The sequence below is a fragment of the Salmo salar genome, chromosome ssa01 (genome assembly GCF_905237065.1).
Source record: "Salmo salar chromosome ssa01, Ssal_v3.1, whole genome shotgun sequence".
Lineage (NCBI taxonomy): Eukaryota > Metazoa > Chordata > Actinopteri > Salmoniformes > Salmonidae > Salmo > Salmo salar.
Genome location: NC_059442.1, coordinates 22,848,869 through 22,863,418, shown reverse-complemented (window position 1 = coordinate 22,863,418; position 14,550 = coordinate 22,848,869). Strand labels below are relative to the sequence as shown.

Here is a 14,550-nt window from a genome sequence, read left to right as displayed (position 1 = left end):
TTGAGACAAGATGGCTAGACAAGATCCAACACAGTATGGCAGTGAAATAATAAAACAAAAACAGAGAAGAAGAACATCCATCTCATCATTCCAGTTACATCATAGGGGTTATTCATATGGGCACAGAAGACAAACATATTTTTACTTGATGTTTAAAGCTGCCCAGAGAGGACATTGTTTTTATGGGCAGTGGCAACTCATTCCATTCTGAGGCTCCATTATACAAGAAAGTACCTTTCCCAGCATTACTCCTGAACCTGTATAAGCACACATCAGCAACACCTGATCTGGTGCTGTGATTGTGTGCATCCCTAACACGAGGAAAGTAATCACTTAGATATCTGGGTGCAGGACCATAAATACTCCTGTAAACCAAACCTAGTCTAATCTGGGACACCCTAGCCTCAACAGGCAGCCAGTTTAGGCAAGAGCTGCTTTCAGGAACTATGTGAGTATGTGGACTCACCTTCAATACTACCCTGATCAGCTTATTCTGGAGCTTCCCCTTCATAAGTTTAGATAAGCCCCCAAACCAGGAAGTACTAGCATAGTCAAAATGGCATTGAATGAGGGCAGTAGCTAGCACTTTCATGGAGTCCTTATCAAGCAGCTTGGACTTTCTAGCCAAAAACGTAGTCCTGGCATTAACCTTCCCTAGCACCTTATTGGCCATGCTCACACCTCCCAAGCTTCCATCAAGGATACATCCCAAGTAGCTAACAGAGGTTTTTTGTAGACAGCACCTTATCCCCTAACTCCACTATGATTTCAGAGGACCTACACAATTTAGGTCTGGAGCCAAAAATAATTGCTTCAGTTTTCCCTAAGTGCAGAGATAGCTTATTATCGCCAAGCCATTTGCTAATGTTAGTAAGCTCTGTGCTAAGCATGCTCTCCAACATAGTTTTACTTTTGTGAGACACCAGAAGTGTAGAGTCATCCGCATAAAGAAAAAGACAGCAAGAACAAGCGTCTTTCATATCATTAAAATACAATAAAAACAGCAGAGGCCCAAGCACGCTCCCCTGCGGAATGCCACAACTCATTGGTTTTGCCTGAGACAGTGAACCATTAACCTCTACTACTTGCTCCCTTCCTGATAAATAGGAATCTACCCAGCCTAGAGGGATACTGCTTAACCCCAGTGCCTCCAATTTGGAGATTAGGAGACAGTGGTTAACTGTATCAAAGGCCTTCTGTAGGTCAAGCAATACCATTCCATACAGATTTCCCTCATCAATCTCTTTCCTGATGAAGTCAGTCAAGTAAAGTAGACATGAATCAGTGGAGTATGTTTTTCTAAAATCCGACTGAAAATCATACATTAGACCCTGTTTGTTAACATCTTCATTTGCTCATGTACAATTCTCTCCAGGATCTTTGATGTTACACAGAGGATTGATACAGGCCTATAATTCCCAGGGTCAGACTTTATCCCCTTCTTATACAGAGGTATAACTTTAGCTTGCTCTATGTCCCTGGGAAAGGTGCCTTGTTCAAGAGAGAGATTAACGATATGCGTAATACAAGGGCCAATTTGCTCAGCAGAATCTATTAGAAACCTTGCAGGAATATTATCCAGGCCTGTGGCTTTGGAGCATTTAAGCTCTGCCAGCAAACTGACTATTTTGTTTGTTTTGTTCTCAATTATTTTCTCAGCAAAGAAACCCCGCTTAGCTTCATCCATCCTGCTCTGTGCTTCATTTCTGTGATGTTTATATAGGACAAAATCAGGCTGCTCTTGGGAGTTCTTACATTTTTTAAAGGCCTTATTCCTTGCTTGGATAGATTCTAGAATCTCATGATTAAACTAAGGGCTAGATCTCTGCTTTACCCTGACCTGTCTAATGGGAGCCATCACATTCACCACATCAAGGAATCTACATTTAAAGACTTCCCAGGCACTGTCTACCCCTACACTATCTAGCACAGGTGACCAGTCAATTTTACCCACTTCCTCCCTAAACTTTTCTACACACTATATTTTGAGTCCTCTGATTCTAACGGTTTTGTGACACTTAAATATATCTTTAAAAATCCTCCTTGTACAAAATGTAATAAAATGATCACTGATTCCATATACTATTACTCCACTCTTCGATATTTTAGATTTATCAGATACCAATATTAAGTCAATCGTACTTTGCACTGTTTCACATATCCTGTTGGGATACCTTCTTTTGAAACCTATGAGCTTATTCCAAGCCTGTACAATCTATCCCCTTACACTGTAAAGTGAATCATTTTTAGGACTAACACAATACGACACATATTAGTGCTAAGTGTATGTGTGCTCGCAGGTAGACATGGATATCAAATCCATACAGTACATCCATACAGTACATCCATACAGTACACAGTACATACACACAGTACATCCATACAGTACACAGTACAGCCATACAGTACACAGTACAGCCATACAGTACATCCATACAGTACACAGTACAGCCATACAGTACATCCATACAGTACACAGTACATCCATACAGTATTCTCAGAGAGCAGGGAACACAATGTGTCAGCTGAAGATCAAAGGTCTGTCCGTATCAGTCCTGTACACACCACTCAGAGTGAGCTTATCTTCTCAGCACACTGGAAAAGCACACGGCCACTGCAGACTGGAGCTAAAAGGGGACACACTAGGGTTAAGCTGCTTTCAATATTAGTTATTTTTCAAAGGATATCCTATAAGTATTTAAAAGGCATGTGGAATCTGAAGCCATATGACTGTGTGTCTGTGTGTAGACAGACTTCTCATACTGTAGGAGTCAGGCTGAGAAAGCCAGACTGAAATCTAGCTTCATTCCACATGGACAGACAGAGAGCACTTCCTGTCAATACCAGGCTGGATGTCAGCTTGACTGGAGCCCAGGTTTAAAAATGCATGGAGATAGAAGTTCAGTCAGGCGAAAGTGGAGGTAAGGTATCACAAATAGAGTTTGAACTCAGTTTGTTGAAGTTCTCACTCAACAGTCAATACAGGAGAAAGACTGAGCAGCATACTGGGTCAATAACATACAGAGGACATTGCATACACCTGCAATACCAACATGCCAATAAAGCACATGACACATAAAGCATTTTCTGCACCTCACACCAGTAACAGTGTGTGTGTGTGTGTGTGTGTGTGTGTGTGTGTGTGTGTGTGTGTGTGTGTGTGTGTGTGTGTGCAAAAAAGAAGCCAACTGCAGTGAAACATGATAATATAGGGAACTGATTGAGGATGCCTGAGTAGCTCTCTGACTGAGTTGAGTGTAGGCCTGCTGACACCGTTAGGCCTAGATCTCACACAGAGACCAGTAGGCCCATGTCCAGACCAATCATCTTCCTCTGTCCTGCCCTGCTAGACTGACATCTATTGACACAGTGAGAAGAACACTCCCCTCACTAGGGCTCTGATGATACCAGTATGACAATAAAATGTACATGGCAAAAACGAAAACATGAAGCAGACCAGACACTTTGGTCCTTTAAAAACCTGCTGTATGTTAAATATGATGTGCTATAGATTGGAAATAAATAAATGTGACTGGATGACGACATTACATTTATTTCCAACATTAGGGCTGTTTTCCTAAAGAAGTTAAATCCACTTTGTGTGTTGTTTCCTTGCTACAATAGTAGCATAGTATGAGTATCGCGATAATGGTATTGTCCTCACAGACTCCATTCCCACTGAAAGGACCAAACTGCTCCTCTCTCAACCACTCGTCCTGATCCAGAGACTCCCAGTCAGCCCTGCCCTGAGCAAATGTTACTGGAGAGCTGCCTGTTTATATTGGAAACTGGAGCTGCCGTTTCAGGTGAGGAAACAAGGTGGGGGACTTTAACCTCCAGGAGAGGCACCAGAGCATGGAGAATGACAGCACAACACTCACCTCTATTGAACAAAAACACATGAATACAGTACAAAGCAAGATTTCTGCCATCGCTGTGTGCTGCCTTCAACACCAGTGAAAAACTGGGTCTATTTATTCCTTAACAATCCGCTTTCTTTTTCTATTTGAGGTGAATTCAGGAAGTAGGCAGACAGGTGGAATCAGCATAGGGCTGGGAATTGTCAGGGACCTCACGATACGATTATCACGCATTGTGATTTTCACGATTCTATACGTATTGCAATTCAATACTGTGATTTTATTGCGATTCGATGTTCCAAACATATTGCTCACCATATGTCTGCTGCAGAGGGACAAGAGATAAGTGCTGAAAACATATTGGTTCCCTATTTAAAAAGAAGATGGAGAACAAGCTATGCAAGTACAGCAAAGTAGCGCAAATATAATATTGCGTTATTGTCAAAAAGATACTATATATCATCAAATATAATATCCCAATATGTAACTGTATCGTTTTCCCCACCACCACTAATCAGCACCATGGAAACTGTGTTGGCCCCTCCCCTCAGTAACAAGAAGAGTTGAGTAAACAGGTTGAATGCTGTAACCCCAGAGACAGATCTGATCCATGTCTATGGCTGGAACTGTCACTAGACATCAGACAGAGAATCATCATCATTCAGAACAGAAAGGTACAGCAACTTACTTCAAAAATAAAGAGGATAGAGTCCAGCTCCTCCCTCTGAGATTTGTTCCCTGAAAGAGAGAAGAGACAATTTAAATTTTACTCCATGACAAGAGTCACTGACTCAAAGTCACAAGAGGGTAGAACATGTCAGATGCTGCTTGTCAGGGGAGGTAGATGCTGCTTGTCAGGGGAGGTAGATGCAGCTTGTTAGGGGAGGTAGATGCTGCTTGTTAGGGGAGGTAGATGCTGCTTGTTAGGGGAGGTAGATGCTGCTTGTTAGGGGAGGTAGATGCTGCTTGTTAGGGGAGGTAGATGCTGCTTGTTAGGGGAGGTAGATGCTGCTTGTTAAGGGAGGTAGATGCAGAAACGGTGTAAGGGTTTAGTCGGAGCGGCAGGTAGCCTGGAGGTTAGCAGCGTTGGGCCAGTAACCCAAAAGTTGCTGGATCGAAATCGAGCCAAGGTAAAATCTGTCCTTCTGCCCTTGAGCAAGGCAATTAACCCTAATTGTTCCAGGGTCACTTTCAATAATGGCTGATCCCCTGGCGGTGACCCCACTCTCCGAGGGTGTCTGAGGGGGAGTGGGCTATGCAAAAAATACATTTCCATTTCACACCTCACATCTGTAAAGGTTACCCACTTGTACACACAGTGAAACAGCACCCCCTAATGATTTTTATTATTATAGACAGTTTCATCCATGAAATACATTTCAACATTGGGATTTGGAAACTGCCACTTCTTCCTAAAGTTTTCTATTTAATCCTTGTTATAAGTCCAGCATCTGCTTTTCAGTCAGATCACTTTTGTAAGTCTTAATTGATCACAACACTGGGGAAGTCAGTTCTGTATTACAAGGAAGTGAGAAACATTGACTTGGATAAGAACTGAGGGCCAGGGTAGTAGGAAAGAGGCTCTATGGTACTTCATCATTCCAAAGCACTGACAGTCGTGTGACTTTCATGAGTGTGGACTGTACACCCTTCTGTGTGTGTCTAGAATGAGGTCATCATCAAAGTATAGCCTACTCTAGTCCGGGTATAAAGCTGTGAGGAGGAGCCAGCACTCTCCATGATGTCACCAGAACAGTGCTTTAAAGAGTAGTGAGGATGGGGAAAGTGGAGGGGGTTGATTATTGAAGGCCCTATGATGGAGCATGCATTAACCATGGAGGTTGTCAGCCAGGACTCACAGTGAGTGCAGGAAGGGGACTTGGGGAGAGGATTACATTACAGAGCCTATGCATTAAGAGACAGACAGCAGGGGGGAGAGGTCCTGTCCAGAAACAACCCCTGGCTGTGCCCTACCCCCCAAGCACTTGTGTAGATCTGAAAGAACAGGATAGGTAGGCTATAAGCAATATGGTAGTATTGACGTGTAGCTCCACCTTGCCCTCTGGTAGGTAAATACACTCCATTTTCTCTGGGTTTGATAACGGGCAAGATCAAGCTCTTTTTCGTTCCACTCTCCACCTCCTCTCGAAATGTGTTTACCTAGAGTACAGGTCTCTGTCTCAGAAATCCTGCACTAAATCTACTTCACTGAAGGAGGAGGAGTAAGTGTGGCTGGTATTGACAAGACTGTTCTGAGAAGGAGAGGGTTCTGGGAAATCTGAGACTGCTGTGATGCACTTTCTAGGTTCTTCTATTAGGCCCTTCCCCCAGCAATATTTCTACACTTTCTACTCTGCCACAATCCATTGTGTAGACATAGTCCTATATTTTATAGCAGTGACAGAAGATTTCAAAACATATGAATTCCTGAACAAACAACTCTAAACCCTAAAATAATGATATTCCTATTGTTCCCCACAAATTAATTTGATAATGTAGTGCATTACTCTGAGGTTTTACACCTCATCGTGCTAGTACTCTTTTTCCCCTCTGAATGGCCCCAAATCACTGACCATTCTTTGGTTGCACACTTAAATAATTTCACCAGTAGCGGTGCGTGGGTACAATCTAGAGGTCGAACGATTATGATTTTTCACCGCCGATACCAATGCCGATTATTGGGGGACCAAAACCCCGATACCGATTAATCTGGCTTTTTGTTTTTTTTATAATGACAATTACAACAATACTGAATGAACACTTATTTTAACTTAATATAATACATCAATAAAATCAATTTAGCCTCAAATAAATAATGAAACATGTTCAATTTGGTTTAAATAATGCAAAAACAAAGTGTTGGAGAAGAAAGTAAAAGTGCAATATGTGCCATGTAAAAAAGCTAACGTTTAAGTTCCTTGCTCAGAACATGAGAACATAGGAAAGTTGGTGGTTCCTTTTAACATGAGTCTTCAATATTCCCAGGTAAGAAGTTTTAGGTTGTAGTTATTATTGGAATTATAGGACTATTTCTCCCTCTACGATTTGTATTTCATATACCTTTGACTATTGGATGTTCTTATAGGCACTTTAGTATTGCCAGTGTAACAGTATAGCTTCCGTCCCTCTCCTCGCTCCTACCTGGGCTCGAACCAGGAACACATCGACAACAGCCACCCTCGAAGCAGCGTTACCCATGCAGAGCAAGGGGAACAACTACTCCAAGTCTCAGAGCGAGTGACGTTTGAAACGCTGTTAGCGTGCACCCCGCTAACTAGCTAGCCATTTCACATCGGTTACACCAGCCTAATCTTGGGAGTTGATAGGCTTGAAGTCATAAACAGCGCAATGCTTGAAGCTCAGCGAAGAGCTGCTGGCAAAATGCACAAAAGTGCTGTTTGAATGAATGCTTACGAGCCTGCTGCTGCCTACCACCGCTCAGTCAGACTGCTCTATCAAATCATAGACTTAATTATAATATAATAAAAACACACAGAAATACGAGCCTTAGGTCATTAATATGGTCGAATCCAGAAACTATCATTTCGAAAACAAAACGTTTTTCCTTTCAGTGAAATACGGAACCGTTCTGTATTTTATCTAATGGGTGGCATCCCTAAGTCTAAATATTCCTGTTACATTGCACAACCTTCAATGTTATGTCATAATTACGTAAAATTCTGGCAAATTAGTTCGCAACGAGACAGCCGGCCCAAACTGTTGCATATACTCTGACTCTGCGTGCAATGAACGCAAGAGAAGTGACACAATTTCACCTGGTTAATATTGCATGCTAACCTGGATTTCTTTTAGCTAAATATGCAGGTTTAAAAATATATACTTCTGTGTATTGATTTTAAGAAAGGCATTGATGTTTATGGTTAGGTACAGTCGTGCAACGATTGTGCTTTTTTCGCAAATGCGCTTTTGTTAAATCATCCCCCGTTTGGCGAAGTTGGCTGTCTTTGTTAGGAAGAAATAGTCTTCACTGTTCGCAACGAGCCAGGCGGCCCAAACTGCTGCATATACCCTGACTCTGTTGCAAGAGAAGTGACACATTTTCCCTAGATAAAATAAATTCATGTTAGCAGGCAATATTAAATAAATATGCAGGTTTAAAAATATATACTTGTGTATTGATTTTAAGAAAGGCATTGATGTTTATGGTTGGAGCAACGTGTACCTAAGCGATTATATGCAATGCAGGACAGGCTAGATAAAGTAGTAATATCATCAACCATGTTTAGTTAACTAGTGATTATGATTGATTGTTTTTTTATAAGTTTAATGCTAGCTAGCAACTTACCTTGGCTTCTTACTGCATTCGCGTAACAGGCAGGCTCCTCGTGGAGTGCAATGTAAAGCAGGTGGTTAGAGCGTTGGACTAGTTAACCGTAAGGTTGCAAGATTGAATCCCCGAGCTGACAAGGTAAAAATCTGTCGTTCTGCCCCTGAACAAGGCAGTTAACCCACCGTTCCTAGGCCATCATTGAAAATAAGAATGTGTTCTTAGCTGACTTGCCTAGATAAATAAAGGTGTAAAAAAAAAAAAAAAAAATTCATTTAAAAATCAAAATCTGCCAAATTGGCGTCCAAAAATACCGATTTCCGATTGTTATGAAAACTTTAAAATCGGCCATTCCGATTAATCGGTCAACCTCTAGAACAATCACCGGAGAATCCAAGCCAGGGGGAAAAAAAGCCATATTACAATCTATGTATTGTGATAATTGTGTTGTTTGCTCTATAACCTGTTAGTTCATATGCCTTTCCACCGTGATATATAGGCCTAAGGGCAAGACAAGACACAGTGGCAGAATAAATTCAACCACAGCTTTGTTTCATCACAAAACTGGAGAACAACATCTGTCCGGTGAAGTCCACAAAACATATTGCATGTAACAAACAGAACATGGCCTACAGCATGGTCAAGCAACTTAATGTTTCCCACATTTTCAGACTAGTAAACTATTGATATAAAATCAAGGAGCGTTTCCGCAAGTCGCAAAGTAAACAGGCGCTGCCTCCACCAAGAACCATTTCAACATCATCTAAATCACCTATACATCTAATACAGTGACAACTAAAAGATAACAAAAACTATTTAGTCTAATCAACGTAAGCTAAATATGATGTGGCTGTCGATGGTACTGATTTCTGTGTGTGTGTGGGTGCATGCAACTAAAAGTAAAAACAAAAACATGTTAACTCACCCTACTTGCAGAGAAACGCCAGCAATGACATCCTCCTCATTCATGTTGCCTAAACGGTCTATGACTCTGTCATACAGTATACGCTTTTAGTTTGTGGTCTTAGGCTCCCTGTCCTTCCCTTGTCACTTTTTTAGTTGTGCGTCAGGACCATTCACATTTGAGCTCACGCAATTTACGCCATTTTTTTTAATCAAGGGAGGCCAAATGCTCGCTGGCTTCCCTTGCATTCGATGCTACGAGTTGCAACAATGTCAAACTCTTTTTGACCAGACAGCATCAGATAGTTGGGCTACACATACGGAGATAGAGGGGCGCTGTTTCGCAGATGAGATACATTCAGCCTCTTGCGAATTGGAGGAAATGTATGAAACACAGAGAGACTAAAAGATGTTTTAATTTAATGTTTTAATTTTGGGAGAAGCCTGGTTTCCCTACAAGCCACTGCATTTCACTGCTGCAATGCAATACTAGATCTGAATTTATGTTCATCTAATTGGCTTTGAACAGCTAAAGGAAGTCGTTGGAATGAAAACTACAACCCCTGCAGGATTTAACACGACACCAGCTCTGAACGAGCTGAAAAAGCCATTACCCAGCTAATTATACACTACTACTGGGGGGTGGTTACTGGAGTAGTAGCCATGGGCACAGTTTTCAACAGACACACAGGCAGCACACTCTTACTTACCTTTTTGCTTTAAGTTACTTTCCAGTGTAATGAAATTTTCATAGAAGATAAAATAAATCTGAGAACAGTTGCTTTCGAAGAAGGTCTTCAAATCACTCTTCTCAAAGATATCTGCAAAGGAAACAGACAGAAACACACAGTGACATCAGTTTCAACTCCCAGACAAACAAAACAAAAAGGATTATTGTTTAGTGAAACTGGGAAAAATGTAAAATGGCTGCCATTACAGCATTAAAAATGAAAACAAAATTCCAGTGAGCCAATTATCCATTATTCTTCATGTCTCAATAAAACATATGGTGTCCTTGGTGGTAACTCAATGGACATGACGATTTACATAACAGCACACCAAGGACTTTGTGAGGAACAACGTCAACTATAATCAGCCTGACATGTTATAAAGAAAGCAGTTAAATCAATGGATGAGGATGATGCTGTCTGTTTAAATGGTGCAGATCATTCAACCGTGGTCCTCAGCAGATCTGAGGGGGAGGGATGCACACGGCTGAAAGGAGAATCCCCAGGAGCCTCACTGATGAGGTAGGGAGATAGTGAGGTACAGGGGAGGGCAGAACCATAGAATTAAAATGTAGGCCAATCTCTATGGGGAGAGGAGTGCCATGACACATTATGTCAAAGGGACTTCTTTCGCGTAAGCCGTGTCCAATAACAGAATCTAGAACAACCATATTATTAGTCTTCTCTCCAATCCTTTGTATAACACATTGTTTCAAAGATGGGTTACTTTCGGGTTACTTTTTCGATTAGTTAAAAGTGTTGACCTGCGTACGTGCATGCAACTGCTGGCCCGGTTTCCTCTTTACTTTTTTATTTGACCTTTACTTAACTAGGCAAGTCAGTTCAGAATAAATTCTTATTTACAATGACGGCCTACCCTGGCCAAACCCGGACGACGCTGGGCCAATTGCGCGCCACCCTATGGGACTCTCAATCCCAACCAATCTCGACCTGGCCTTGAACCTAGTGCACTCCATCTCCATAACAGATCATCCCACATCATTAACACCACAGCTCACACGACACATGGCTAAGTGCTTTTACATTATGCTGAGGTCAGCACTTTTAACTAATAAAAAAACAACCCAAAAACACGCCCCCCTCCCCACAACTTCCTCGGTTATATTTGTTGACATGCTAAACATGAATGGCATTTCAACAAGTGACAAATATGACTAAAAAGCACATAGATCTGCAACAAGGCTAGACTGACTTTACGGCGGTCATTATTTTCCTATTAGGATGTCAATCCAGAATCAGGCTTGGTATCAATCACAAAACCTCTCTCTTCCATGCCATGTCCCCTATGATGAGAACATTTAACAGGGGCAGACTTCTTCCCCCTAATTGAGCAATTAAGATTCACCTTCTGTTCAGTCTCCCCTGCTCCTCACTTCTGTTCAATACACCCTCTTTCAGCACCAGCCAACTGGATGGGGCCCAAACACAGCCCAGATAGTCTCCAGTAATTGGCTCAGGGGGATGGCTGGCATTTGTATCCAACCAACCACGGTGGGACAATGACAGTCTGTCTGGTGATTTATGTAGCCCACAGATTAAAGTAAAGATACAATGAAGAATCATACATCCCTCCCCTGTAATAAGATTTAAACTTGTGTTCCATGGATCTCGCCCACATTTAAAGGCAAATAACAATGGCCATAATAGAATAAATGGACCTGGATGAGACAGGAGCTGGTCTCGTCCTTTGTTCTCGAGTTAATCTGATTGCAGCTCTGATCTGATTGAATCAGAATATTGAATAAGGTCTGGTATTGGTACATTCATCACAAGCGTCTGCAACTGAGTGGAATTGCAGCACCACATGCAATACAATATGTGCAACGCAAGGCTAAATATAAACCATAATAACAACAATGCCGTCATACTGCAGTATTCCCAAAAGTATAGATACTGGCAGCAAAACAGGTAAAAACACACAGTAGCACCTGAACACTGAAATGTGACTGCTCTTAGCTGTGTGCCAAAAACAACATGGCCAAGCATGGCGGATAAGTCTCCTTCAAAAAAAAGTGTAATCTTTTTTTAAGAACACAATCCTCTTAATAAGGCTGGATTACGGGTCAAATAGGAGGGACATTTCATTCAGACTCCATTAACACTTACTTACTAACATAATACTAGTGCTGGGAATTGCCAGGGACCTCATGATACGATATTATCACAATACTTTGGTGCCGATACGATATGTATGCGATTCTCACGATTGCGATTCGATACTGTGATTTTATTGCAATTCGATGTTCCAAACATATTGCTCACTATATTTCTGCTGCAGAGGGACAAGAGAGCCATGAGAAAACTAGCTTTGATCAGTCATGGAACTAAAAGTGCTGAAAACAAATTGCCTCCCTATTTAAAAAGAAGATGAGAACAAGCTATGAAGGAAAAATACAGGAGTTTTGGTGCAGGTACAGCCAACTAGCGCAAAAATACTATTGCGAGTAAAAACTATACAATATATGATAAAAAATAATATTATCACTACTTAATACCCTATCCTGCACACGTTCACTGGCACACTAAGCACTTTTGAAATGTTGTGATTCATTGAGTGCATGATCTGTGATGAGAGTGATGTGTGAGCTTGTGTATTGTGTATTTCTCCCTCTCTAATGGGTCCGGCTCAGACGGAGCTGATGGCTCTCATAAGCACTTTGTGACATCTGCTGATTTTATTGATTGAATTTGATTGATCCAGCCCAGTCTCAGTGAGTAGGATACAAAATGGCCCTTCAAGTCTGCCACCAAATAAATGTATTTTCAGTGTGTGTGTGGGGTCAGTGTGTATGCGTGTCAGCTTGTAACAAGCCCCTACTGCACTGTGCTTGTATAATACAAGCCAAGCCCCTGCAACACCTCTCTCTCTATATCCCTCTCTCCCAGAGGCAACACTGGGAGAGATTCTTTTCTCTAACACCTCTTGATAGTATCTGCCATGCTGGTGCTGGTGTAGACAGTCACTGAGCTAATCCCACACTGCCTTTAGTTCACACCACCCTGTCACACTTAAACACACACACACCCTCAGCCCATCAATATAAAACTCACCGTCTGTCTTACAAGACAACAAATCAGGGCCAGATCTAGAAATCACAGCTTTAGTATTGAGCCAGAAAAATTGTTGAGCATTTTAACTAGCCTAGCCCTTCAAGCTACTGTTCACCTGAATATCTTACAGGCATAATAACCTGGAGTTGAAAATCCCAAGGGCTACTAGGAAGACTAATCACACACTTTAAAGGGGGATTTCAAACCCAATTAGTTTGGAGTGTTTTTTTTTTTCTAACTCTGGTGCATTTTCCCCCTTAGTTTGGTTTGTTTGGACTGGTGTGAACACCATCCTCAATCTGGAGCACACTAAACAACACACCGCGGTTCGCTCAAAAAGGGTGGTCTCGGTCAGATTAGAACGCAGTCCGTACCAAACACAGGAAAAGAACTAGAGATGCGTAGTATTATTGGTTGTTTGACTGCGAGCATTTAATAAAATGCACACAGTACCATAACCTGATATCTCTGAAACATTCTGAGTATAGCAGCGCATTTATGAGCGCAACCGATTCAGATTAGGGGAGACGGCTGCTATGCCAGGGATATTCAGTAGGTTACTGTATAGCCTATTCATGTCACAGAGCGGCTATTATCCTGCATGTTGTTGGAAGGCCAAAGTGGAAGTAATATGAATATTGGGGCAAGTGATACTTCATGATAATCATAGATGGATTTAATGTGAGAATTTGTCAAATAATCAAATGACTAGCATGGACACTTGTTTTGTTTAGGATTTTTTGTTCATTTGACAAATGTGAAACCAACCAGACCAAATGGAGAAAATAAAAAGACAATGTAACAAATAATTGAACTCTGATTTGAACTAGGTTTATAGCTGAAAGCGGTGTATAAAAATGCCCTAAGTGTACACTGCAGACCGCACCAACAGTGAGGAGGTCCAGTAAAGGCAGCAGATGGTACTGGGTTTGTACCGAGGGCCCAGGTCCCGGCTCTTATCTCAGCCTCTCACATGGTCCACTTTTCAGCACTGCTGATTGTGTTAGAGCGCTTCCTGCCTGCCACTCAGGAAAACATGTTGGCTCAACAGCAGCAGTAGCCACCAGCTAACCCACCAGTCTGCTGGGGGAGGAGAGAGGACCAGCAGACATCCTAAGGGAAGGAGGGAATCAGGAGGGCTTGGGGGTCATGCGTGCGTGCGTGTCTGTCTGGTAACAGAGACAGTGTGAAAGAAAAATGAATGCACAAGTGCAAGCAGAGGGTCAGTGGTCAGCTGGTAAGGCCATCCCCAGGTCACTTCCTCCCATATTCCTGATTCAGCATGGCGCCGACAGAGATGGTCGCCTCACTTCGAATTCTTAGGAAACTATGCAGTATTTAGTTTTTTATGTATTATTTCTTACATTGATACCCCAGGAAATCTTAAGTCTTATTACATACAGCTGGGAAGAAATATTGGATATAAGAACAACGTCAAGTTAGCAACATTACGACCAGGAATACGACTTTCCCGAAGCAGATCCTCTCTTTGGACCACCACCCAGGACAATGGAGCTAATTCCAATAGGCGATCCAAAACAACGACGCCTCAGAAGGGTCGGACGAAGCGGTCACCTGGCCAGGCTCCGTAGCGTGCACATCGCACACCGCTCCTGAGTATACTACTAGCCAAAGTCCAGTTTCTTGACAACAAGGTAGATGAAATTCGAGCAAGGGTTGCCTTCCAGAGAGACATCAG

The 14,550-nt window shown here is 42.0% G+C and overlaps 1 protein-coding gene across 8 annotated transcripts in view; it reads right to left on the bottom strand.

Moving 5' to 3' along the window:
- LOC106577869 (ral GTPase-activating protein subunit alpha-2) overlaps positions 1-14,550 on the bottom strand; it is a 214,124-nt gene that overhangs the window by 159,120 nt on the left and 40,454 nt on the right. For all 8 annotated transcript variants that reach the window (XR_006769181.1, XR_006769182.1, XM_014156423.2 and 5 more), the window contains 2 exons: positions 9,762-9,872; positions 4,549-4,598 (listed from right to left, as the gene is read on the bottom strand). Coding sequence is in view for 5 of the 8 variants with exons in the window: in XM_014156423.2 (XP_014011898.2) it covers positions 4,549-4,598; positions 9,762-9,872 (161 nt within the window). In the remaining 3 variants the exon portion in view is untranslated. Of the gene's footprint in view, positions 1-4,548; positions 4,599-9,761; positions 9,873-14,550 lie in introns of those variants that run through there.